Source organism: Cervus elaphus, chromosome 12, assembly GCF_910594005.1.
Source record: "Cervus elaphus chromosome 12, mCerEla1.1, whole genome shotgun sequence".
In the NCBI taxonomy this organism is placed as follows: domain Eukaryota; kingdom Metazoa; phylum Chordata; class Mammalia; order Artiodactyla; family Cervidae; genus Cervus; species Cervus elaphus.
The window spans coordinates 22950553-22976740 of NC_057826.1; the positions used below are offsets into that span (position 1 = coordinate 22950553).

General features: G+C 41.8%; 1 protein-coding gene and 1 non-coding gene across 2 annotated transcripts in view; both read right to left on the bottom strand.

The window, feature by feature from the left end:
* Nucleotides 1-26188, bottom strand: part of ARG2 (arginase 2) — a 32955-nt gene that overhangs the window by 917 nt on the left and 5850 nt on the right. Inside the window, exons 3-7 of the mRNA XM_043919288.1 lie at nt 10049-10226; nt 7458-7617; nt 3348-3442; nt 3068-3172; nt 1997-2133 (exon numbers count right to left, since the gene is read on the bottom strand). Coding sequence (XP_043775223.1) covers nt 1997-2133; nt 3068-3172; nt 3348-3442; nt 7458-7617; nt 10049-10226 — 675 coding nt within the window. The remainder of the gene's footprint in view (nt 1-1996; nt 2134-3067; nt 3173-3347; nt 3443-7457; nt 7618-10048; nt 10227-26188) is intronic.
* Nucleotides 15285-15393, bottom strand: LOC122706008. Its single transcript, XR_006344269.1, has one exon. It is a non-coding gene; the product is annotated as a U6 spliceosomal RNA (small nuclear RNA).

Consider the following 26188-nt stretch of genomic DNA (forward strand, 5'->3'; position numbering starts at 1 on the left):
TTCTGAACTCTGGCGCTATGTGGCTTTTAAGGCACCGTGTGTCCTAAAGTATAGCTGTTACTCCTTATCTTACTCTCAACCCTGCAAGTTTGAACTCTGAGGACAGGCTCCATGTATGACACAGTTCTTAGGTTTCCCTTCAGACTGATGCAGTATCTTGCATTTGGTCATATTTAGTTTGAACTCCAGTTACCTTCTGTGACGGTCTGGGTACTTGTGCCAAAGGGTTTGAGTCGGAAAGATTAAACCAAAAAAAGAACCTATCTAGACCTGCCCTCTGCCCCTCCCCATCAACACATATATGCCCTACCTCTGGGGTGTTTATTTTTAGTTGGTTATTCTGGATGAAGTTAATCTACCTCCTTTTAAGAGTCACTAGAAGAAACTAGATTGGAGAATACAAGTATCTGAATATTTAGGGTGGTCATAAAGCCTCGATACATGGATGAATATACCTAATGACTTATGGATATTACGTTTTAGCACATGTACATTCAACGCTAGTACATCCACACAGTGTGCCGTCCCTTAGGAGCAATGTGGGGTTCAGTGCACCGTGCAGAACTACAATGGGCAGATGTGTCCACCGGTTCCTGCACACACATCTGTATCCAATTTCCACCTACTAAATGTGGACCCTTTACATAGCCCAGAAGTAAATCAAGAGGGTACAAGCTGTTAAAAACATATACTACCCATGTTTCTAGACTGCTGCCACCTTGTAGATTAATTTAAGCAAACTGCTTTATCTAGTTGATAGTCTCAGGACAGACAGCCTTTTGGAATAGAATAACACTGCAGCAAGGGAGGGAGGGACAGGGTATGACCACTGCCCCCATCTAAGTGCTAGAGGTTACTAATCTGCTCTAAGTGGTGTCAGTGGGAAACTGAATGGAGAATTGAATTGCCAGGTTCACTGGCTAAGGACAACTAACAGTGTCTACAGTTCTAGGTCTGAGAATAAGATTTTCTGGTTCCATCAGATCTGATTGACAAGCACTCTTCTTTCTGTAGTGCCTAAGGTTCTGGTAGGCTCCAGAGCCAGGGAGACCATTTCTCAACTTCTGTATCCCATCCCAGCTAGTCAAGGGTTTCCTATAGTCCTCGACTTTTCAGTCTGGGGTCTCTATGCTATTTCAACCCCAATTTCATGAGGTGGTATTAAAGTACCATGCAGTAATTGTTTAAATTTTGCAATGAGAGGTCATTTAAAGTAGCCTTAAAACAAAAAGCTTTCTGACAGAAATGGAAAGTGTTTGCAAATAAGTATGAGTTTGGGGACAGTAACCTCTTATAGCTACTGTTTTCTAAAAATTTTTATTAATTTTTTGCACCACAAAACTTGTGGGATCTTAGTTCCCCAACCAGGAATTGAACCCAGCCACTGCAGTGAAAGCACCAAGTAAGTCTTAACCATTGGACCACCAGGGAATTCCCCTCTTGTAGCTACTCTTGATCCCCTAGCTTTCAGTTTCCTGATCTTCCTTTCAGCCATTCATCTTCCAGTATCCCCATATTACAGGTCCTAGCAAACAAGCTCTAGTATAAGACTTCTATGAAAGGGCACAAGGTATTGTCCAGCTTTGAAATATCTTCAAGGGAAACTTCAGCTTGACGTTCTTAACTCCCAGTGAACCAATCTTATAGTGTCAGGGTTAAAATTAGAGCTATTTGGCCTTGCCTTTTAGTCTTCATCTGCCTTTATACAATTCAGATGCAAAGAACTACATCAGTTTGAGAGTTTATTCTTGTATTTATTAAGTGTTTAAGTGGACAATATTTTTTTTTTTATTCAGTGTTACCTTAACGTATTTTGTTATCAGCCAGGTCAACATGCCTCTAAATGACTCCTTATTACCCTGACCACATGGCTTTTAGCTATAGAAGTTTAAAGAGAAAACAGTGTCTCCAGTGACATGTAATAGAAAAGATCCCCTGGCAGGCAAGGGGCTTCAGCAGATCTACTTAGGTAATTAACAGGTTGATCACTGCTTACCTGTACTGTGTATTTCCTCAGTAATATACATGCCTTCTCGATAGGTCAGTCCCCCTACAACAGGGGTTCCTGTGGCTGGAGCCAGTGTAGGGTCAAATGCATCAATATCGAAACTCAGATGGATTGGCCTTTGTCTTCTTGAAAGGAGGAAAATAAGAGAAAGTCATTTGGGCTGTACTTGGATATTCATCCTTCCTACAGCTACAACTCCTTGTTTTTGTTGTGTTTATGCTAGTACTTTATTAATGCAGCAGATTTCCAGATTTCCTGTTCTGAAAGTTACTATGTTAGGTGCTTACACACTTCATAGTCTTGCCCTTGTTCTGTGCGCCTCAGACTAACTCCAGTTTGTATTTCTGATTTACCCTGGGCTTTAGAGCCTCTTATATTAAGAACTATCAACAGAGGGAATTCCTCACTTCCATAGGACAAGGGTTCTGGCAAATTCTAGTTGTAGTTGGATTGGTCTAGGTTACAGTTAGTTATCCTCTCAGAGTAGAACAGCAGCTCTGAACTTATGACTGCGATCTTACCATCTCCCAATTGCAACTTCAGTTCAGCCTAATGGTTGAAGGTAACATACAGTAAACACCTATATAGTAAATTATTTATACTTCTTAACACTTTAAGAAACGGTATACTACCAAGGTGGGGCAATTAATCACCCAGAAATGAAGACTCAGCACTGGGAAAATGTTAACTAGCATTTTATTAGCATTCATCTGTCATCTTTCTATACTACCAAGATTTGCTTAATATAAAACTTTCAGATGATGCAATAGTTGAGGCTGGGAAGAGAAAAGTTGGAACAATGAATGCTTCTCCTCTCGAAAGATAAGCATTAAAAATGGAGCTAAAGAGAAATTCACCGGAGCTGTTTTCACTCCCAGCCCCAGAAGAACATGACTGAAGTTTCATAGTCTCTTTCTGAATTATCTGAATTTTTTTATATGTACGTTTTGCTTTTATAAGGTCATTATCCTCAAGAGACAGGCCAAAGTTTACTGCCCACTGACAGTCTGCCCTGTTCCCTTTGGAACCTAGAAGTAGACATCCATTGTAGTTACTTACTTGCCAATCAGCAGATCAAATGTCTGTTCCATGACCTTCTGGATACCAAGTCGATCTATGTCTCTCATAGAAAAATACTGGATATCATAATTCTTTAAAATAAAACTGGTGAGATATAAAGGAAAGAAGCCTTAGCTAAAGAGCAGTTTTTTCAATCAGATGTGGGAGTGGGGCTTGTCTTTATAGTGACCTACAACAGGTTAAGTCCAGAAATAACCTATCAAATGGAACATTAGTGGCCAGGACAGGCCCAAAACTCAACCCTAATGTATCAACTTACTGTTCAGGAGGGTCCACGTCTCTTAGTCCAATATATACAATACTTGGGGAAGAGATACAAGGTTTGATCCAGGAAAATCCTGGGAGCTGTGGTACCTGGGAAGAGAAGGACTCATCAGGGATTCTTGGTCTCCCCAAGATAAATCCCTGTGTGCGGTATGCTTTCTCTCCTTACCCTCAGTGTACGTGTAAACCAGCAAACACACGATCTGGGAAAAAACTGATAGAAGTGGAAATGATTCAGAAGGGCAGCTGAAGAACACAGTATAGTCTTCAGAAGAATAAAATACCTTCTTTTAACACAATCACAGGAAACTAATTAAGCTGATCACATGGACCACAGCCTTGTCTAACTCAGTGAAACTATGAGCCATGTCCTGTAGGGCCACCCAAGATGGACAGGTCATGGTGGAGAGTTATGACAAAATGTGGTCCACTAGAGAAGGCAATGGCAAACCACTTAAGTATTCTTGCCTTGAGAACCCCATGAACAGTATGAAAAGGCAAAAGGACAGGACATTGAAAGATGAACTTCCCAGGTCAGTAGGTGCCCAATATGCTACTGGAGAAGAGTGGAGAAATAACACCAGAAAGAGTGAAGAGATGGAGCCAAAGCAAAACAACGCCCAGTTGTGGCTGTGACTGGTGATAGAAATAAAGTCTGATGCTGTAAAGAACAGTATTGCATAGGAACCTGGAAAGTTAGGTCCATAAATCAAGGTAAATTGGAAGTGGTCAAACAGGAGATGGGAAGAGTGAACATCGACATTTTAGTAATCAGTGAAATAAAATGGACTGGAATTGGCAAATTTAGCTCCGATGACCATTCTACTACTGTGGGCAAAAATCCCTTAGAAGAAATGGAGTAGCCATCATAGTCAACAAAAGAGTCCAGAATGCAGTACTTGGGTGCAATCTAGAATGACAGAATGATCTCTGTTCATTTCCAAGGCAAACCATTCACTATCATAGTAATCCAAGTCTGTATTAATGCTGAAGAAGCTGACGTTGAACAGTTCTCTGAAGACCTGCTAGAACTAGCACCCAAAAAAGATGTCCTTTTCATTATAAGGAACTGGAATGCAAAAGTAGGAAGTCAAGAGATACCTGGAGTAACAGGCAAATTTGGCCTTGGAGTACAAAATAAAGCAGGGCAAAGGGTAACAAAGTTTTGCCAAGAGAATGCACTTGTCATAGCAAACACCCTCTTCCAACAACACAAGAGAAGACTACACATCGACATCACCAGATGGTCAGTACCAAAATCAGATTAATTATATTCTTTGCAGCCTAATGGCAAAGCTCTATACAGTCAGAAAAAACAAGACCAGGATCTGACTGTGGTTCAGATCATGAACTCAATCTTACTGCCAAATTCAGACTTGAAGTAGGGAAAAATCACTAGACCATTCAGGTATGACCTAAGTCAAATCTTTTATGATTTTACAGAAGTGACAAATAGATTGAAGGGATTAGATCTGATAGAGTGCCTGAAGAACTATGGACAGAGGTTCGTGACATTGTACAGGAGGCAGTGATCAAGACGGTCCTCAAGAAAAAAAAAATGCAAAAAGGCAAAATGGTTGTCGAGGCCTTACAAATAGCTGAGAGAAGAGAAGCTCAAGTCAAAAGAGAAAAGGAAAGATATACCCATTTGAATGCAGAGTTCCAAAGAATAGCAAGGAGAGATAAAGCCTTCCTCAGTGATCAATGCAAAGAAACAGAGGAAAACTAGAATGGGAAAGACTAGAGATCTCTTCAAGAAAATTAGTGATACCAAGGGAACATTTCATGCAAAGATGGGCACAATAAAGGACAGAAATGGTATGGACCTAGCTGAAGCAGAAGATATTAAGAAGAGGTGGCAAAAATACACAGAACTATACAAAAAAGATCTTCCTGACCCAGATAACCACGATGGTGTGATCACTCACCTAGAGCCAGACATCCTGGAAAGAGAAGTCAAATGGGCATAGGAAGCATCACTACGAACAAAGCTAGCGGAGGTAATGGAATTCCAGTTGAGTTATTTCAAATCCTAAAAGATGATGCTGTGAAAGTGCTGCACTCAATATGCCAGCAAATTTGGAAAACTCAGCAGTGGCCACAGGACTGGAAAAGTTCAGTTTTCATTCCAATTCCAAAGAAAGGCAATGCCAAAGAATGCTCAAACTACTGCACAACTGCACTCATCTCACAGACTAGCAGAGTAATGCTCAAAATTCTCCAAGCCAGGCTTCAACAGTCCAGATGTTCAAGATGGATTTAGAAAAGACAAAGGAACCAGAGATCAAATTGCAAACATCCATTGGATCATTGAAAAAGCAAGAGAGTTCCATAAAAACATCTGCTTTATTGACTATGCCAAAGCTTTTGACTGTGTGGATCACAATAAACTGTAGAAAATTCTGAAAGAGATGGGAATACCAGACCACCTTGACCTAACCTGCCTCTTGAGAAATCTGTATGCAGGTCAAGAAGCAACAGTTAGAAGTGGACATGGAACAACAGACTGGTTCCAAATCAGGAAAGGAGTATGTCAAGGTTCTATATTGTCCCCCTCCTTATTTAACTTACATGCAGAGTATATCATGCAAAATGCCAGGCTGGATGAAGCACAAGCTGGAATCAAGATTGCCGGGAGAAATATCAATAACCCCAGATACACAGATGACACCACCCTTATGGCAGAAAGTAAAGAAGAACTAAAGAGCCTCTTGATGAAAGTAAAAGAGGAGAGTGAAAAAGTTGGCTTAAAACTCAACATTCAGAAAATTAAGATCATGGCATCCGGTCCCATCACTTCATGGCAAATAGATGGGGAAAACAATGGAAACAGTGACAGACTTTTATTTTCTTGGGCTCCAAAATCACTGCAGATGGGTGACTGCAGCCATGAAATTAAAAGACGCTTACTCTTGGAAGAAAAGCTGTGACCAACCTAGACAGCATATTATAAAGCAGAGACATTACTTTGCCAACAAACGTCTGTCTAGTCAAAGCTATGGTTCTTGCAGTAGTCATGTATGGATGTGAGAGTTGGACTATAAAGAAAGCTGAATGCCAAAGAATGCTGGGTGCTGAAGAATTGATGCTTTTGAACTGTGGAGTTCGAGAAGCCTCTTGAGAGTCCCTTGGACTGCAAGGAGATCAAACCTGTCAATCCTAAAGGAAATCAGTCCTGAGTATTCATTGGAAGGACTGACGCTGAAGCTGAGGCTCTAATACTTTGGCCACCTGATGTGAAGAGCTGATTCATTGGAAAAGACCCCTGATGCTGGGAAAGATTAAAGGCAGGAGAAGGGGACAACAGCAGATGAGATGGTTGGATGGCATCACAGACTCAATGGACATGAGTTTGAGCAAGCTTCAGGAGTATGGTGATGGACAGGGAACCCTGGCATGCTGCAGTCCATGAGGTCGCAAAGAGTCGGACACAACTGAGCGAATGACCTGAATTGAAGGTGGCCTTGGTTTCTCATTAACTTACCTAAATAGCAAGAATACTGCTGACTAGATCTTTTCCACCTCTTTGCACACTATTGAATTGTTTACAGATTGGTTCTCGAGATGGGAACCAGGTTATGTTTCAAGTCCCCAAGAGTCAAAATGTGAATTCTGCCTAGTGAATAACCTTTGTACTGTCCTGGTTTAACTTGGTCCCTTACTGAGGGGAGGGATACACAGATTTTAGTCCATGCCTAGCACGAGCTCTCATGTCTTCTGGGTGGGAAAACATTACCGAGGTAATCATGGTTTTATTTGTCTTCTAGACTGGTGTGGGTCCAGGAGTGAGGCCCTGGAGCTTCTTACCAATAATTCTTCAGGCTGTAGGTATATCCATATCACTAGAGGGTACTGCCCACTACCACATTCCTTTATTATGAGATGAGATTATGAGCCACTCCAGGAGCAGGGCCCCTGTTCTATGCCCCCAGCATCTAGACTATCTGATCCAAAATAAGTTTGGTGAACAAATGAAGAAGTGGGGAACATTACCACCATCACCATAAATCTATCCTTCAGAGAAGTCTTACTGAACTAGATTCTCAGAGCCCCAGGATAACCCTTAGAAACCTGCTCGATGTTCTGTTCATTTCGGCCCACAGACCTTGTCCTGTAGTTCTCTGAGGAGAAATGAAACTGGCTGTCCGTGTAGATTTCCAGATGAAGTGGTGAGGGGTGTATTGATGTCAGCATGGGCATCAACCCAGATCACACCAAGGTCTGGGCAGTGTCGGGCATGGCCACTGATGGTACCAATTGCCAGGCTGCAAAGAACAAATAAAATAATCTTAAAGGCCCCCTGCTTGGCAAACATCAGTAATGACAAATATTCTCAGCCAGCACAGCTCCCACTTTGTCCTTAGGGTGAAATCAGGGCTCTAGATTGAGTCTGGATTTGGATAAGAACAGAGCCCCTGGGACTGTCATTCCCAAAGACAAATCCTGAATGAAAGGGAGAGATGGGAGGCGCTAAAGATTCAAAGCTGACAACCGGTTATTCTTGGGGTGTGCCAGGTGTCATTGCTGCCCCTAAATTCCTTTAATTGGATCCACTAGCCTTGGCCCAGAAAAGGACCCAAAATTTTGTTCAACAAATGAAATCCTGTTAAAGAGTTGATCAGTATGTAACAACTTACTAGAAACTACTTAATATCTCTTGAGAGACCAAGAAGAATGAATTACTTTTAAAGAATCAGTTATATTAACTTTTTAAGAATAAAAATTTGTATTACCACTTTTTAGAAAGGTTATGTGATACTTCCTAAAACAAGAAGTCAGCATTTTTAAAGACATTAGCAAGGCAACCCAATTAAAGACCTCATTAGATCACTGAATAAAACAAGTTTATTTGCATGTTCTGTACATTAGCATGACATTCAAGTATCGTTAAGTGTTTCTGGTTTTTGCTTTGCTTGTCCTTGGTCTCTGCTTACATTAGCCAACTGTCCTGCTTGAACTGAAGGAGTACAGCTGATGAAATTGTGTTTGGAAAGCTGCCCAAGCTTCCCAGGAACCAAAGAATTTGTCCTCAGGGCAATGGGAAATGCAGCTTAAGCATCTTAGGAACTAGCCACAGTCATCCTTTTGGTCAGTATACCCTGAGGTAGCATTTTAAGCCCTGTGTCTCACATAGGACCTTTTCAAGAGAGAGCATGGTATGGTGCTAAAAGCACTGGATCAGTTCAGAATACTGCGGGTCTTTCTAGGAAGAACTGTGTGAAATAGGACAAGTCATCTAACTTCTCTAGACTGCTGTTTCCCTTTCTATAAGGTAAGGATAATAATCTTAGTCAGTTTGGTGATCAAAGCAGTAGTGTATGTTACTCTGTTAAAGGGAGCTGAGTGACTGAAAAGTGCCTCTTTCTTTAAAATATTCAACAGCTGTTCAGATTATATACACACACCCCTTCCTTTCTAGAATCTTTCAGACAACCTAGGTTTTAGCAGTGAGAGGACTGCAATCTTCATACAAACAAAAGAAAAACCAAAGATTATAATTGCAGTAATAAGTGAGCCCTAAATAGGTAAGCCAACCAGAAAAGAGACTATAAATAAATGAGAGAGACAATAAATGAGCTCTCAGAGCTCAGAGAGTACTGAGCTAAGAGCAAGAGACCCACCCTTGAGTTATTTAATCAATTTCAGTAGAGAATCTGGGACTGACTTCCTTACTCTACCTAAAATTTTATTCTTAATGAGGACTCTACCTGTCTTTCCAGTTCTGTTAATTGATCTGGAAAGTTGAGTGACTCAGGGAAGTTGCTAGATTTGATCTCAAAAGACAATTTAATTGCCCATAGTGGTCACAATGGACTTGAATCCAAGCTCTACTACTTCCTGGCTCTAGATGTTATTCAGCGTCTGTCCCTCATTGTACCCAGCAGTGAATTAGATAAAATAGTATCTGCCTCATGGCACGGTTTTGAGGATTAACTGAGACTATGTATTAAATGCTTGATATTCCTAGTACTTCAATGCCATTTTTCTTTCTACCAAAAACATCTTCATTACTTAGCTCAAATCATACTCCCCCGTGATATGTGACTAGTCCAGCTCAGACTGGTCTCTTCCTTCGGAGATGTAGAATTCAGTATTTTTTCCTCATTCCATGTATATTTATTTCATTTAGTTCTAATAGATCACAGGTTTCCAATACTCCTTGGCACTGCTTGACAACTCATCAGAACAGTGCTCAGTAAACTGCATGCTGACTCACTGAGAGGAAGGATTGATTGCATAAGCCACCTAGGGTCCATACTGTGGAGGCAGAGAAAGTATTCACATGCCAAGTGGGGCATTTCTAACAAACCTTTCAGCAGAAATGCTTTAAAAAAATAAATTCAGCTTGTCGATGAATCCCTCCAATTCTCCTAAATAATCAAAATGAAAAGTCATTAGAAGTTTTAAGAAAGTTCTCCAAGAAGCAAGCATGAAACATACCATCTAAAAACTTGGCTCTTAGTCTAACTCTGAACTTGCGACACGTCTTACGAAAGAAACTCATACTATGTGCCACGTCTTACGAAGAAAACTACATGCCTCAGGTGGTCCTGATCTTAGACATGAAAATGCTATGTACATGATGGCCTAGAAACTCTAGAGTACTTTAAATGAGGAAACTGAGACAAAGAAGCTAACTGATCCGCCCAGAGCACCGGGCGGTCCAGCCCCGCCACCGCCCTGGCTCCCGCTTACCTGTGGTCGCCTCCCACCGTGACGCAGCTGTAGCCACCCGCCACGGCTCGGCTCACCACCTCCGCCAGCTCCTGGTTGGCCAGGCCCACCGAGCGAGGGTTTACTATCAGGTTGTTATAGAGGTCATCTTTGGGAACTGGAGTAAAATTCAAATCTCCAAAGTCTTTAAGGTGGCAGCCTAGAAAGGAATGAGGGGTGACAAGAGTAATCATGTTATTCCCACTTTTACTGGCCCGGAGCCACAAATAACTGTTGTAACAGAGTACATATCAGGGTAACTAAAATGTCACATGACAGTGGCAGGATTCTCTCAGTCCTCCCAGCAATCCTGTGGGGTAGATTCTTTTAGGAATATCATTTTGCAGGTAAAGAAGCTGAATTTTAGAAAGTAAAACCCAGAAATGTTCACTCACTTAACCTACCAATCACAAAACTGGTTGCAATTAGAGCTCCGATAGCCTCAAGTTAGACTGAAAGTAAAATACCAAGAGGAACTGAAAGGATTTATAGAAAATTAAGTAGCATTAATTTAGGACAAAGAAACAAATATAGAAATTTTCATAATATCAACATTTAAAAAAATAAAAGGCCAATCTGAGTACCTAAATATCTCTTATGTGTAGGAGGCTTTTACCGTTAATTACTTACAAGATCCCAAACACTGTTGCAACTGCTCAACAGAAATTCTTAAGACTCACAATCCTATTAGGCAACTGCAGTATGCCATTCTATAGGTGAGGGAACTGATGCAAGGCCCCAAGGTCACACCGTTTCTAGGTGTCAGAATCAGGATCCCAATTCAGGCCGTCTGCCCCGAAGTGTGTATTATAGACTATGCAGTTGAGACCTCAAAGACTCCCTCTTGATTCCAACACTTTAAGAACTAAACAGCCCTCTCCCAGGAGCCAACAAGACAGCAGAAGGGGAGCAGGCAGCAGTGGACCTTCCACAAGTTCACCCACAGGGATGAGCACCCAGACCAGCTGCTGGACACTGACGCAGTGACACAGCTACACGGCACCCCATGGCCGTGGCAGAAGCTCCTGGGCAGGACCAGTCTTGGGGCTCGGCCCAAAGAGAAGCCATAGGTGCTGAAGTCATCCCACTCAGACGGTAGGTGTCTACAACCGCAAGACCTTCACCGGGTGGAAACCAAGTCCAAGATTACTGGACACTACCTGGGTGAGTTCTCCATCACCTACAAGCCCAGGAACCATGGAGCCACCCACTCCTCCTGCTTCATCTGCCTCGAGTACCTGTTTGGCCAGTAAAGGCACAGACTTCTCTTTAAAACAAACAAAATGAGCTACTGGTACATTCTGACAGTAAGCTGTAATATTTTCCCACCCAGGCAGGGTTCACAGTATTCCAGCAAATTACATTAGTCACTCTAGTAACCTTTAGTAACTACATGTTAATCTTTAGTGTAAGTAACAATCTTTCCATCTTAACCATTTATATCAATAAATCAGTTACACTTAGGGTGAGGACTAAATAATCTAACACTATCAGGAGATCTGAGTAAACAGAATGTTAGAACAGATTGTATTCTTAAGGGCCTCCTTCTCCAACTGGGATCCAGGTATGATGAGGGGAGGGGCAAAGGGTGGGTCACAGGACAGACATCTTAATGTTTGCAGAGATTTGTGTTAAAGATCTAGATTAAGACCAGCACAGACCAGTCTTGAGTGTAAGTTGTACAGTTTGAGCTTTACCTCTTGAACCCAAACTCAATCCAAAGCCAAACTTCTGAAAGAATGTAGAAACTTGAGAAGCCACGGTCTGGAACATAAGGCCAACAATGGCCTGGAACATAAGCCCAACCAAGGGATCACCACTAGTAAGGATACTGGAAGCAAAACAGACTGTCTTATCCTACTCTCAATTAAAGGTAAGATGCATATGCAGCTAGACTTCTGTGTGTATCTTCTTTGTATACCATTGCTTTTTTAAAAATAACATATGAGAGATCCAAAACTGGAGAAGATATCAATGACTAAATAAGAAGGAAAGGTTCTGGAGGTAGAATATGAAAACAGACCAAAGATATTGGGAACCAAGAGAAAAAAAAGTAACCAAATAAAACAACTATAAAAAATTTTCTTAAAAGTCTTTTAAAAAGAAAAAAGACATAAGATCACTATTAAGAAGAGGTAGCAAGAATACACAGAAAATCTATACAAAAAAGATCTTCATGATCCAGATAACCACAACGGTGTGATCACTCACCTAGAGCCAGACATCCTGGAATGCAAAGTCAAGTGGGCCTTAGGAAGCATTGCTACAAACAAAGCTAGTGGAAGTGATGGAATTCCAGTTGAGTTATTTCAAATCCTAAAAGATGATGCTGTGAAAGTACTGCACTCAATATGCCAGCAAATTTGGAAAACTCATCAGTGGTCACAGGACTGGAAAAGTTCAGTTTTCATTCCAATCTCAAAGAAAGGCAATGCTAAAGAATGTTCAAACTACCGCACAATTGCATTCATCTCATATGCTAGCAAACTAATGCTCAAAATTCTCCAAGCCAGGCTTCAACAGTACGTGAACTGAGAACTTCCAGATGTTCAAGCTGGATTTAGAAAAGGCAAGGGAACCAGAGATCATATTGCCAACATCCATTGGATCATCAAAAAAGCAAGAGAATTCCAGAAAAAAATCCACATCTTTATTGACTACGCCAAAGTCTTTGACTGTGTCGATCACAAGCTGTGGAAAATTCTTCAAGAGATGGGAATACCAGACCACCTTGACCTGCCACCTGAGAAATCTGTATGCAGGTCAAGAAGCAACAGTTAGAACTGGATATGGAACAATGGGCTGGTTCCAAATTAGGAAAGGAGTACGTCAAGGTTGTATACTGTCACCCTGCTTATTTAATTTATATGCAGAGTACATCATGTGAAATCCCAGGCTGGATGAAGCATAAGCTGGAATCAAGATTGCCGGGAGAAGTGTCAATAACCCCAGATACGCAGATGACACCACCTTTATGGCAGAAAGCAAAGAGGAACTAAAGAGCCTCTTGATGAAAGTGAAAGAGGAGAGTGAAAAGCTGGCTTAAAGCTCAACATTCAAAAAACAAAGAACATGGCATCTGGTACCATCACTTCATGGCAAATAGATGGGGAAACAATGGAAACAGTGACAGACTTTATTTTCTTGGTCTCCAAAATCACTGCAGACGGTTGACTGCAGCCATGAAAGTAAAAGACACTTGCTCCTTGGAAGAAAAACTATGACCAACCTAGACAGCATATTAAAAAGCAGAGAAATGACTTTGCCAACAAAGGTCCGTGTAGTCGAGGCTATGGTTTTTCTAGTAGTCACGTATGGATGTGAGAGTTGGACTATAAAGAAAGCTGAGAGTCAAAGAATTGATGCTTTTGAACTGTGATATTGGAGAAGACTCTTGAGAGTCCCTTGAACTGCAAGGAGATCAAACCTGTCAATCCTAAAGGAAATCAGTCCTGAATATTCATTGGAAGGACTGATGCTGAAGCTGAAGCTCTAATACTTTGGCCACCTGATGTGAAGAACTGACTCACTGGAAAAGACCTTGATGCAGGGAAAGACTGAAGGCAGGAGGAGACGGGGACAACAGCGGATGAGATGGTTGGATGGCATCACCAACTTAATGGACATGAATTTGAGCAAACTCTGGGAGTTGGTGATGGACAGGGAAGTCTAGCGTGCAGCAGTCCATGGGGTCACAAAGAGTTGGACATGACTAAGTGCCTGAACTGAACTGAAGGTCACTATGTACTTTACTGAATCTCAAAATATGGAAGGACACTTTGGATTTAAGAGAAATGAAGCATTAACTTTCAAGTTAATATTAGGTCTTGCCACTGTTGCAAGACAGTCTTGTGCTGGACAGATTCTATGTCAGTGCCTATACTTGGATGTTTTAACTTCTCTCCAGTGCTCCAGTGCTAAGTCGCTTCAGTCATATCTGACTTTTTGCAACCCTATGGACTGTAGTCCGCCACATTCCTCTGTTCATGGAATTCTCCAGGCAAGAATATTGGAGTGGGTTGCCATGCCCTTCTCCAAAGGATCTTCTTAACCCAGGGATCGAACCCATGTCTCTTAAGTCTCCTGCATTTGCAGGCTGGTTCTTTATCACTAGCACAACCTGGGAAGCCCCTTTAACTTCCCTATCCATGTTTATCTCAGCATCTCCTTAAACCACATCAAGCATTTAGGCTCTTCCTAGGTGTTTTATGCTAGGTGTATAATTAGAAAGGGTTTATAATCTAAGTAAATAATGCTAATACTAATTTTTGAAGACTAACTCATTTAATCCTCCCATAGCCAATAAGAAATAATGAGAACTAAAGTGATCAGCCTAGTGGTTAAGTGACAGAACTTGAGGAACGCTCAAGTCCAATCATGGAATATAGAATGTAGGCTTCGATAAGTGGGACAGGAGCAGTACTAACTGGGCTCACTATTGTTTACTTATCAGAATAAAGCTGCAGAAAGCCTAAAAAGGAACCTTAAGAGAATCTGGCAGTCTTAAAAGCAACACTCTCCATGGCAGAGAGACTGAATTTCATAAAAGGATTTTGGTCATTAAACGTGTAACTATGGAGTGAATCACCAGATTAATTCACAGCCTGGATGGTGGGTTCCGATTCCTTGCTTGCCAAACAGCCTTTTGCTTACTCAGTTAGTTTCCCAGCTGCCCTCATACCAGCAAGAGGACTTCCTGACAGTGGATGTCAGAAGGACCGTTGCTCACTGTAATTACGCACAGATGGGCATTTGGGTTTATACATCATGGTTAGCATCAGTCTCTGGGTATAAAAGCCTGATAAACTGCTACACACTTTAAGACTTCTGTTCCTGGATCCACAAAGCTGAGGGCCAGACCCCTTGAAGGGATTAATACCTTGAGGGCCCTTCCTGAGTGGCCCACCCTGTATGACTCCCAACTCTGCTCCTGGATTTCCACAGTAAAGTCCAGGTAAGGACTAGGGACAGTGAATGCTAAAGAAGTGAAAGGAAATTCAGGGAGGATCGGGTAGACAAGGAAGGGCTTCTACAATGAGTGAGTTTTGTACAGGAAAATTTTGTTATTCTATTGTTTTCCTTCCTAATTGACAATAGAAATTTTTGTAAAATCGTCAAGGAAATGTCAAATGGTGAAAGTCCCTTATCCCATTCTCCAAGTTTGACTACTCTGTCCTTGTAGACCTTTATCCCTAAACAAAATCCATGGTGTTCTTTGTTTTGTTTTTAATACTTCACAAATTTGCACATCATCCTTGCATACAGCCCATGCTAATCTTCTCTGAATTGTTCCAGTTTTTTAGTATATGTGCTGCTGAAGCAAGCACTGTAATATTCTTTTTTTATATATATTTTTAACACAAAAAACATTTAGTATTGGGGTATAGTCGATTAACAATGTTGTGATAGTTTCAGGTGTACAATGAAGGGACTCAGCCATACATATACATGTTAGATTGGTTTCTTGTTCATTTAAGTATCCAGGGTTCAATATTCTAGGTCAGCAAGCAGCTTTCCTCTATATGATTCAGAAACCAGACTCCTTCTGGCTTGTGGATCTGCCACACTTAGGAGCTTGTCATCTTGTATGGCTAAGGTTAAGTCTCCCCAGGTTCAAGGCAGGTGGAGAGGGAGAAGGCACTAAGAAGGCACACCTCTGCTTTTAAAGGCCCCAGCCTAGAAGTGGCACATCATTCCTGCTCAGATGGCACTGGCCAGCAAACTAGGTTTTCACATCCAGAAGAGGATGAGACTGGATTCTGGCAGACAGCTAAATCTGTGACACAGTGAATACTTTCTAGTTCCACTGCCATAATCTTTAAGTGATTAAGAACTCAAAATATGAAAGCTTATGTTGCTGATCTTAACTGTTCCAGTTCATTACAGAGCAGAATCAAGTGAGGGGACCATGCCATCCTGATGCAACCTGATGCAGCTTTCTCCTATAATGCCTACTGCATCAGTAGCATTGTAACACCCAAATGACTAGTGGAACAGAGCCTAAGATTGGTTTCTAAAGAAAATGAGGACCTGAAAGAAGAAATGTATGCCTTGTTTGGAAACAGTTGAACAATTTAATAGGAATGAGATGTCTGCATATTGGAGCTAAGCAATATGAAGTTATAGAGAACATAAATTATGACCCATAGGCTGCTTTTGAGGTGTAAAGAGGTTGATGGGAGGTTAATTTTTTTAAGAGCAGGATGAACTGAGTACAGTTAAAGCAATTAATTTGAGTGCTAATGGCAAATTTTCTGGTTCAAAAAACAAGAAATGGTTTCACCAATTTTAATGAATCTTGGAATAATAGTGAAAACTGCACATATTATAACATGGAATAGCTACCATGCTGGAGGGAGCTCTCTCTTCTCAAATCTTTTGTGCTTCAGGTCAACTCATCTGCAAGTCTAAATTGGAAGAGACACAATATTCCATTGCTGCTCTTTCCTCTTTTAGAAGGTACTGTAAGATGAAATAAACCCGAAACTTCCAAGGAAGCTCTCATATCAAATAGATCTGCAACCAACTGGAAAGGGCTCTCATTTTTCATTTGCAGTGGGGAAAAAAGTCAAGCCCTATATATACTGGCACCGCCTCATTGCTTTTCTCCTCAGTGCTGGAAATAAAAATACACTGACTACTACTCTGATCTTTTAGGCCTGGATGTTACCTTTGGCCTTGATAAACCTCTCAGGTTCCATTGGAGTGGAACAAGAACACAAGGGCATCCACAGAATGATGCAACCGGAAGAAATGAAAAGAGCCCTATCTGACCTTAGCAATGTCTGCGAACAGCACTTCTATTTCAGGGCCCTCATCACCAGTGAATCCCTGAAAGAAGCCAGTGACAGGAAACAAGGGAAAGGAACACAACTTGTCTCTCTCTGCCTACCATGTAGTGCTGGCTAGATGCTTTACGGAGCATCTACTTCCTCTGTTGGTATCATCATCCACATGCTGCAGAAGAAATTCAGCAAAGGTAAATGGCTCCCACAGTTCAGAGCATGCCTGAATCCTCCTTTGGTTAGAGATCAGATAAGAATATTATGAGTGAGCAGGCATTTCTACAAAAGAAGGGGACCCCATTCTCTCTGCTGCTCCACTTGTACTTACAGGTAGCTTTAGCTGCTCCCAAGGCCTCCAGCCAGTCGAGAGACGGGTATTGAAGTGGGTTGACACATGGGTGAGTATAGCGAACCACAGGTAGCCTACTGGCAGAATATCAGACTTGGAGAAAAGCCAAGAGTCTATTGTTGTTGTGCTGTTGTTTAGTCGCTAAATCGTGTCCAACTCTTTAGCGACCCCATGGGCTATAACCTGCCAGGCTCCTCTGTCCAGGATTTCCCAGGCAAGAATACTGGAGTGGACTGCCATTTCGTCTCCAGGGGATCGTCCCAACCCAGGGATTGAACCCATGTTTCCTGCTTGGCAGGCAGATGAGCCGCCTGGGAAGCCCAAGAGTCCATTAGTGTACAGTCTTTTGAACTGTCCTTGAATAGGATGAGAGCTTATGATTCGTCAGGAATAATGAGTCAGTGAAACGTGCAGAAAAATGAAGACTCTGAGTTCTCATTTGGTGCCAAGAGAACACTGGTGGCTCTTAAAGTTACAGATTCATATATTGCACATGGCAGATTTCATCCCACAGAAAGGGAATTCCTGGTATTTTAAAAGGACTGCACCTGCTAATTCTTAGAACCTCAAAGTTGTACCTGGAAGATCAACTTATTGAAAACAGTTACGATGCTACTCTAAGACCACAGCTGAGGAAGGCCAGGGAGAGTAGCCCAGGGGGCTCGAGGATGGAAGGCTAATCCCGGCATCCAGGCTGGTCACTTCAGACATGTCCATCTAACACATACCGGGCTTAACCTCAAGATCAGCTGATATAGACGTGGTTACTAGATGCCTGTGCATGACCGTGATCCTGGTGTAAAAAAACCCCAACACAAAACAAGCGCAAAAGTTTGGCCCAAGACATGTAACAAGAGATGACTTGCAACACCATTTATATTTATATTATATTATATTCATATTTATATTGTTTCCTGCTAATTGGTTTTCCAGCTACATCTGAACTTCTTGCCAAAGGAGAACAGGGCATCACCTGCTGAGAATAGGCTTAGTAATGCATGCCCCTCTGTACCCGACTGATGTCAACCCTCCAGGCACTTCTAGACCACAGTGAGCCAGCCAGCTCAGCTTTCTCGGGCAGTATTCAGACCTTCAGATCTTCAGCAGAGAGATGGCAGCCTGATTCCAACACAGGCAGGGGCAGAGAGAAGAGGAGGGCTCCTCTGGCTTCTCAAGTCACTGCAACATAACCACTTTCCCTCATTCCAAACAAGACTGTTAAGCTTCTCTGAGAAAAAGATCTGTTGTTAACATGCTGACAAGACCTCAAGCTACTTCAATATCTAACCACAGAAAGAGATAGCAATGATCCCTGGGGCTAAAATATTGCTCTTCAGAATATGTGATTTTTTCTTTTTTAAATTCTTGATGCTTCACCTTGTTCCAGGAAGGACTGAAAGGGTGAGTGACTACTAAGGCTCTGCCAGTAAACCAGTCCAGATGTGTAGCTCCCTGCCCCAGACCTGGGCTAGCATCCCAGTGAGTTTCCCAAGGAACCTCAACAAACCAGACCGACCACATTCCACACAATTCAAAAGCACATGCATGAAGACCAGGTGGCCAGGGTGGCTCATGTGGTCATAACAGATGCAAAGGAAAGAATCACTGTCCTCTGGCCCCTGACTCCCCAGAAGAGTCAAGATCTCTAACCAAGTTCAGTCTCTAAGTATGTCCCACCCTCACACAGTCGTTAGTTAAAATAAGGTAACAAGGAAAAGTTGACTCATTGGAAAAGACCCTGATGCTGGGAGGGATTGGGGGCAGGAGGAGAAGGGGACGACAGAGGATGAGATGGCTGGATGGCATCACCGACTCGATGGGCATGAGTTTGAGTAAACTCTGGGAGTTGCTGATGGATAGGGAGGCCTGGCGTGTTGCGACTCATGGGGTCGCAAGGAGTCAGACACGACTGAGCGACTGAACTGAACTGAACAAGGAAAAGCCTACACACACTAAGGGTGACATTGTATTAGTTGGATGAGGCATCTTTGTGGTTTTTCTCTCCACCCTACCCTTTTCCTCACAATAGATGGTGTAACTTAAGACTTCCCAAAACTTGTTTGTAATATGATTATGTCATTTTGAGAAGAAAAGAGTTTTCGGTGAGAAGTAGCAAATACACACAGGCCCATTGGTTTCTCATCACAATGGCTCCTAAGGAGTCCAGCTTTCACACACAGTTCAAACTTTCTACCTTCCCTATAAAAGAATATAAAGGCACCGCCAATTTCACTTGGGACAGTGATTCTCTGAAAACCCTAACTGCAATGCCACATCCTACTGTGACTCAATTTTCAGTCACACAGGAAGGTATTTTCTATTTCTTTTCCTATTCTGTAATTCTGATTTCTTGGGTTAGAGGAGGGAGCCAGAAAGATGCTTTCTATCTTCTCATCAAATCTTAGCATTACTACATCTATTACAGGAATACACCCTCCCCACCAGGAGAGCTTGCTCATTAATAGAGAGGACAAGTAAATTTATTCAAGCGCTAAGTTATTTAAACTAAACATGGTAATCTCTTAGGTTCTAGGCCTCTGAACGGTACTGTCTTGGATATGAAAGGAATAATGCCACTTCTGTCTAAAGCAACTAGAGGTCAGCCTTACTTGAAGCAGTCATCTTGGATACTCAAGTTCTAGATTAAAACCAAGCATGTTTCAGAAAAGGAGGCAAAAACTGGTCATCACTGCTTACCAACACTTAGCGTGACTAAGTTCATTCAACTGGTAGCCCAACACCTTGTAAGAATTAAACAATTTGATACATGACAGATATATAGATTAATATATATAATCTGATAATATATCAATTTGATATATTATTTATTGTCATGCATTTTTAAAATCTGAGAAACCAGGGGGCTTCTGAGGAGCAAACTATTTTGAGAGAAAGGAAGTTGTGATCTGGGAAAATCCCATGGGTAACGATGGATAAAGTTCCAGAAGATAGCTAGATTTTTTGCCCCATTTCTTCCTTCAACAAAAGCTGACTGTGTGCTGACTGCGCGCCTGGCTGCAGCCTTCAGGATGCTCACAGCCTGGTCAGAAGACAGGCGGGGGAAGCACAGACCGGTGCTAATTGTGATGACGCCGTCATACACAGGGTGTGATGGAAAGAGTCACAAGAAGGTGCTGACTCAGATACAGGATGAGCCAAGAGGGCATCTCAGAAGAATTGGTGTCTGAATCTTGAAGATTTTAGCCAGGAATAAAAGGAGAAAGGCTTGCCAAGCAGAAAAGGCACATAATGCCTTCAGGCCTACACAACAATGCCCAGGGACCATCAGGGATGACTGCAGAGAGATGAGGCAGGAAGAGGCAGGGCTCAGGTCCTATATGCAGTAGGAGCTACTAAGGTTCAAGTCAGGAGGTGACAGATCAAATCTGCACTGTAGATCTGGTGGCCTCTGGAAAACTGCCTGGCCTGCAGAAGAGCAGCCGCCAGAGGGCCTATAAAGACGAGGCGGTGGGAGAGAACTGACAAGATTCCAGTAATACTTAAGAGGGCTATGGGGGAGAAAGGGTTTGCCCTCCAGCCTTCTGGCTCTGCTTCCACCAGAGATAAGAAAGCACAGGGGAAGGGAGTGGAGATGATGCTAAGTTCAGTTTTGGATGCACCGACATTGGGGTGTTAGAGACTATCCTGTTGATCATACACAGGAACGAGTTAATGGCTCAATTCAACAAGTTAAAGGCTCAATTCAATGAGTATTCAATGACTGATGACATCACTTTGAATGAAAACATGTCACCTGGTGGCTCAGATGGGAAAGAATCTGCCTGCAATGCAGGAGACCTAGGTTTGATCCCTGGGTTGGGAAGATTCCCTGGAGAAGGAAATGGCTACCCACTCCAGTATTCTTGCCTGGAAAATTCCACGGGCAGAGGAGTCTGGTGGGCTACAGTCCATGGTCCCACAAAGAGTCATATGTGACTGAGCACAAGAAGCAGAACTGCCAGGAAAAAACCCAAAAAGCTGGACCTGAATTTGACCAAGAATCTAGATTCAGTAAACAGTTGACAGGAAATACAGAGGACAAAGAACATGTCCCAGAATGCTACAAGGATGCCATCTGCAAAATCCAAGCTGAGATATTCTACAAATGACCTAGTTTCCTCTACAGATCAACCACAAGTATAAATCAGTTGGGCACTGTGAATCTTAACTGTGTAAAGACAGATGCAAATTGAAAATAGACTTGATTATCCCTGTTGAAAACAAGGGTAGACTTTTCCCCTCCCTGTGTTTCAGAATTTCTTTCTCTGTCCTTTTCACATGCAAGTAACCTTTACAGACTAAATAGGCCTCATAATTTAGGAATGTTTCCTCAAGGAGCTGGGAACCACTTTTTGAAATGCAAACATCTAGGGTCTCAACCTCCCAGTTCTAAGGGCATGGATGGTGGGCTCCTTGCTTCAATTTGCCAAAAAACTACCTCCCACGTTAAGATGTGAGATGTTTGTTTCCCCTCCAGATAAAGCCAGTCAACTAAAGTAGTCCCTCCAAGTTTGATGATAAAGTTAGGATGAGTTACATATGATATTTTTTCCAGTAGTCATTTATGGATGTGAAAGTTGGACTATAAAGAAAGCTGAGCGCAGAAGAATTGATGCTTTTTAATTGTGGTGTTGGAGAAGACTCTTGAGAGTCCCTTGGACTGCAAGGAGATCAGTCCTGGGTGTTCACTGGAAGGACTGATGTTGAAGCTGAAACTCCAATACTTTGGCCACCTGATGCAATAAGCTGACTCATCTGAAAAGACCCTGATGCTGGGAAAGATTGAGGGCAGGAGGAGAAGGGGATGGCAGAGGATGAGATGCTTGGATGGCATCACCGACTCAATGGACATGAGTTTGGGTAAACTCCGGGAGTTGGTGATGAACAGGGAGACTTGGCGTGCTGCAGTTCACGGGGTCGCAAAGAGCTGGACATGACTGAGCGACTGTACTGAACTAAACATGTGATATAACTGTGTGCATGCTAAGTTGATTCAGTCGTGTCTAACTCTTTGCAATCCCATGGATTGGAGCCCACCAGGCTCCTCTGCGGAATTCTCCAGGCAAAAATACTGGAATGGGTTGCCATGCCCTCCTCCAGAGGATCTTCCTGACCCAGGGACTGAACCCGAGTCTCTTCCGTCTCCTGCATTGGCAGGTGGGTTCTTTACCACTAGTGCCACCTGGGACCCTGTGACATAAGGTCAACTATCAAAGTCTTCTAACTGGAGGACTAGTTATTAATCTTGAAAACATGGATTGTACTGCACCTGCTTGGCTATAGAAGAGAGTAAGATTTCTTTATCTTTGTAATTTTTCAGCAGATTGCCTGATTTAATGCTTATTCAAAAATAAACTGTTTTCCTTCTCTACCACCTTTGTGGACAGGTTCTCAGTTGAGAAATTCTTTTAAATTATATTTCCCTGATACTCTGCATTTGATACTAACTTATTTTAGATGCAATAAAGTATTGTAGTTAATTTTAAAGCTTTCTTGAATTTTGAAGAAATACAATGAAATATTTGCAGATGAAAAAATATGATGTCTGTTATTTGCTTCAAAAGTTATGAAGGTGGGATGAGAAACATTGCCAAGTATGGATAATTGGTACTAGGTGATAGACATCAAATTCATTATGTTACCATCTCTACTTTTCTTTATGTTTGAACACTTCCATAATAAAAAAGTTAAGACACACGGAAGCCAGCTGGTATATAAGTTTGGAGCTGGAAGGAAAGGGAATTTTAAGTGTTGGAGATAAAGCTCTGGAGGCATCAATGTACAAGTACCAGGAAGGCCATGGAAATGGACAAACTGCCAACCAAGGCAGCATAAAGCAAGAGGATCAAGGGCAATAACCCTGAGGAATACCACCATGTAGGCGGTGGAGAATATTGCAAAGAAACCCGAAGAATTAAAAGTAGAAGAGGGTTGGTGTCAGTTTCAATAAGGATGGCATGGTTAATAGTGTCAAATGTGAATGTTGCAGAATCCACCATATTAGAAAGTAGGAGATCAGAGACCTTAGCAAAATTAGTTTCATTGCAGTGATGGCCCAGGACACCAGGTTATAGCAAGGAGATGTGTAAAAAGGCAGTGGGGAAGCCAAGACAGCGGCTCTGAAGAGAAGCAAAATATCTGGACAAGGGCTGGAAGGCTACATTTGGCAGATAGCGGGTGGGAGGTGGGTAAGATTTGCACTGAATTATTGAAGGGACAGGATAGTAAAGAGGTGCTGAGAAACAAGGGAAAGAAGGGCTAAGTGACTGAACAAGGACACTCGGGAAGTAGAAAGGGACAGGCTCTAGACCACAGGGAGATGGCATGGCTAAGAATCACTTGTCCAGTATCTGCTCTTCCCTTCCTCCAGAAAGAATTTTATTAATAGCTGAAGTGTGATCCCCTAGAATAGACTAAATTCAACATCTTCCTTTCCAACTGGCTGTGGCCATGTGAGATGCTGGGGCCAAGAGGATAAGCAGAGGCATCCTCCAGCAATGTCCTGGGAACTTCCCTTAAGGGAAAGCGCAGGTTCTCCCTCTGCCCGCTTCTTGATTCATTCTCCCATCCTGCCACCAGAAACGAGGCCACAGCCTTAAGGGACCATTAGATAGAGGCCTTGCTGGTAATGCAGCAACATAAGAATCTAGGTCTGAATGTCAAGGAACTGGGCCTCCAAACCAGCTCTGACTTCTCTCTGGACTCTATTTCCTGGAGAATGAACTGTTTTTCTTAAAGCACTGTTATTTGGGACTTTCATCATGTGCAATTGTACCTGCCTACCCAGGAAGGACTGAATACCTCATCCTCTAAGGAGAGTGTCATAGCATCTTTGTAGATACAACTAATTGGGGGGATGATGGGGAGAAGAGCTAGAAGTTAAGGGAGTTCATACTTGAGTTGGAAAAATAGGAGAATTGTGGGTAGGTTTGAAATAGCCATCATGAGGAATACAGGGATTTCAGAAGAAGCTGGGGACCATACCTTTATGATGGTGCCACTCAGCTTATTCAGCCATGATGAACCGAGAAAGGTTCTGACTGCCCCAACTGAGGGGCTAGGTTGTATATGGCAAGTTGTGAAGCTCTCAACTACTTCTACTGCTGACTGCATGACCTTCAGGCCATACATTTTTCCATTCTCAGCTTTTATTTATAGGACAGTGTGCTAAATAACAAGTTGAAAAATTTTCAAGCATACAGCATTATTATGTCCCTAAGAAGTTACAACCTCAAGTGAACTTCCTTGTTCTTAGAATATTCTAATTCATTTTTAAATTTTAAATTTTGATAAAATACACATAAATTTAAATTATGGTAAAATACACATAGAAATAACCATCTTAATCACTTTTAAGGGATATTAAGTACATTCACATTACTAGGTAATGATCACCACCATCCATCTCCAGAACTCTTTCTTGTAAACCTGAGATTCTGTACCCATTAAACCATCTCTCTCCATTCCCTCTTCCAGTCCCTGAACCACCATTCTACTTTGCCCCTATGAATCTGACTACTCCAGGTACCTCATAAATGGAATCATATATATGTCTTTTTGCAACTGGCTTATATCACTTAACATAATGCTCAAGGTTCACCATGTTATAGCATATGTCAATTTCGTTTTTAAGGCTAATTTTCTATTGTATGTTTGTACTGCATTTTGTTTATCCATTCATCCATTAAGGGATGCTTGGTTGCTTCCACTGTTTGGCTATTATGAAGCATGCAGCTATGAATATGGGTACACAAACATCTCTTCAAAACCCTGTTTTTCAATTCCTTTGAATATGTGCCCAGAGTAGAATTTGTAGATCATCTATTAACTGTTTTTAACTTTGAGAAAATTCCATACTGTTTTCCACAGTACCTGAATGATTTTATATTCCCACCAACAGTGCACAAGGGTTCCAATAGCTCCACATCCTCACCAATAACTGTTATTTATTTTTGATGCTAGCCATCCTAATGCCATAATTTCCTCTTAAGATTAAGGATCCCATAAGAGCAAAAGCCTATCACAGTGCCTAGAACATAATAAAGGTTAGATATCAAACAACTTTGAAATATAAGATGTAAGTTAAATTCTGTGCTGCCTTTTTCTAACCAGGAAAGATACAGTTACATTAAAATTTGCCAAATCCCACCCAGTAATGCCTATAATAGATTTGCCTATATTCAAGCTCATCAGTGATGTGTGCTTTTGCCAAGGCATTAGCAAATTACTAATTCCAGAAAAGCTTAACACACTCCAAAAAGAAACTAGGACCTATTAACGGTCACTCCCCATTCTCTCTCCCCCGAGTCCCTGGGAACCACTAATCATTTTCTATATAGATTTGCCTGCTCTGGACATTTCATGTAAATGGATTTATACAACATGTGGTCTTCTTCCTTCTTTCACTCAGCATCATGCTTTCAGAGTTTATCCATTTCGCAGCATGAACTGGCAATTCATTCCTTTTTGTGACTCAATATTCCTTTTTATGAATATCACGTTTTTCTTAAATCTCCTATAAGAACCCAGATTTCTGGCTTTTCTTGAAAAACTGGAGATGAGAGTGTAGAAAGGCCCTCCCCTTTCCACAGGACAACCACTGGAAGGACCTTAGGAGTAGCTTTTTGTTCCCTCAACATTCCAGGCACCTTTCTATCTCAGGGTCTTTGCACTTCACTTACTGCACTTACCTTCTTCCTAAAATGCTTTTCTTTCAGATATGCACATGGTTCCTTTCCTTATCTCCCAAAGGTCTGCTCACAGGACCCCTTCTCAGTGAAGTATCTTACCTACATCTGCAATGCTTACCCCATCCCCCAACCCTTATATTCATTTCTTTATGTCATTACATCTGACATACTGTATGTTTTAATTATATCAGCTTCCAACCACCCCTCATTAGAATGAGAGTTCCATGATAACAGGTATTTCTGTTTTGTTCACTATTGTATTTCTAGTACCTAAAGCTTAGTAGTGCTCAGATTTTTT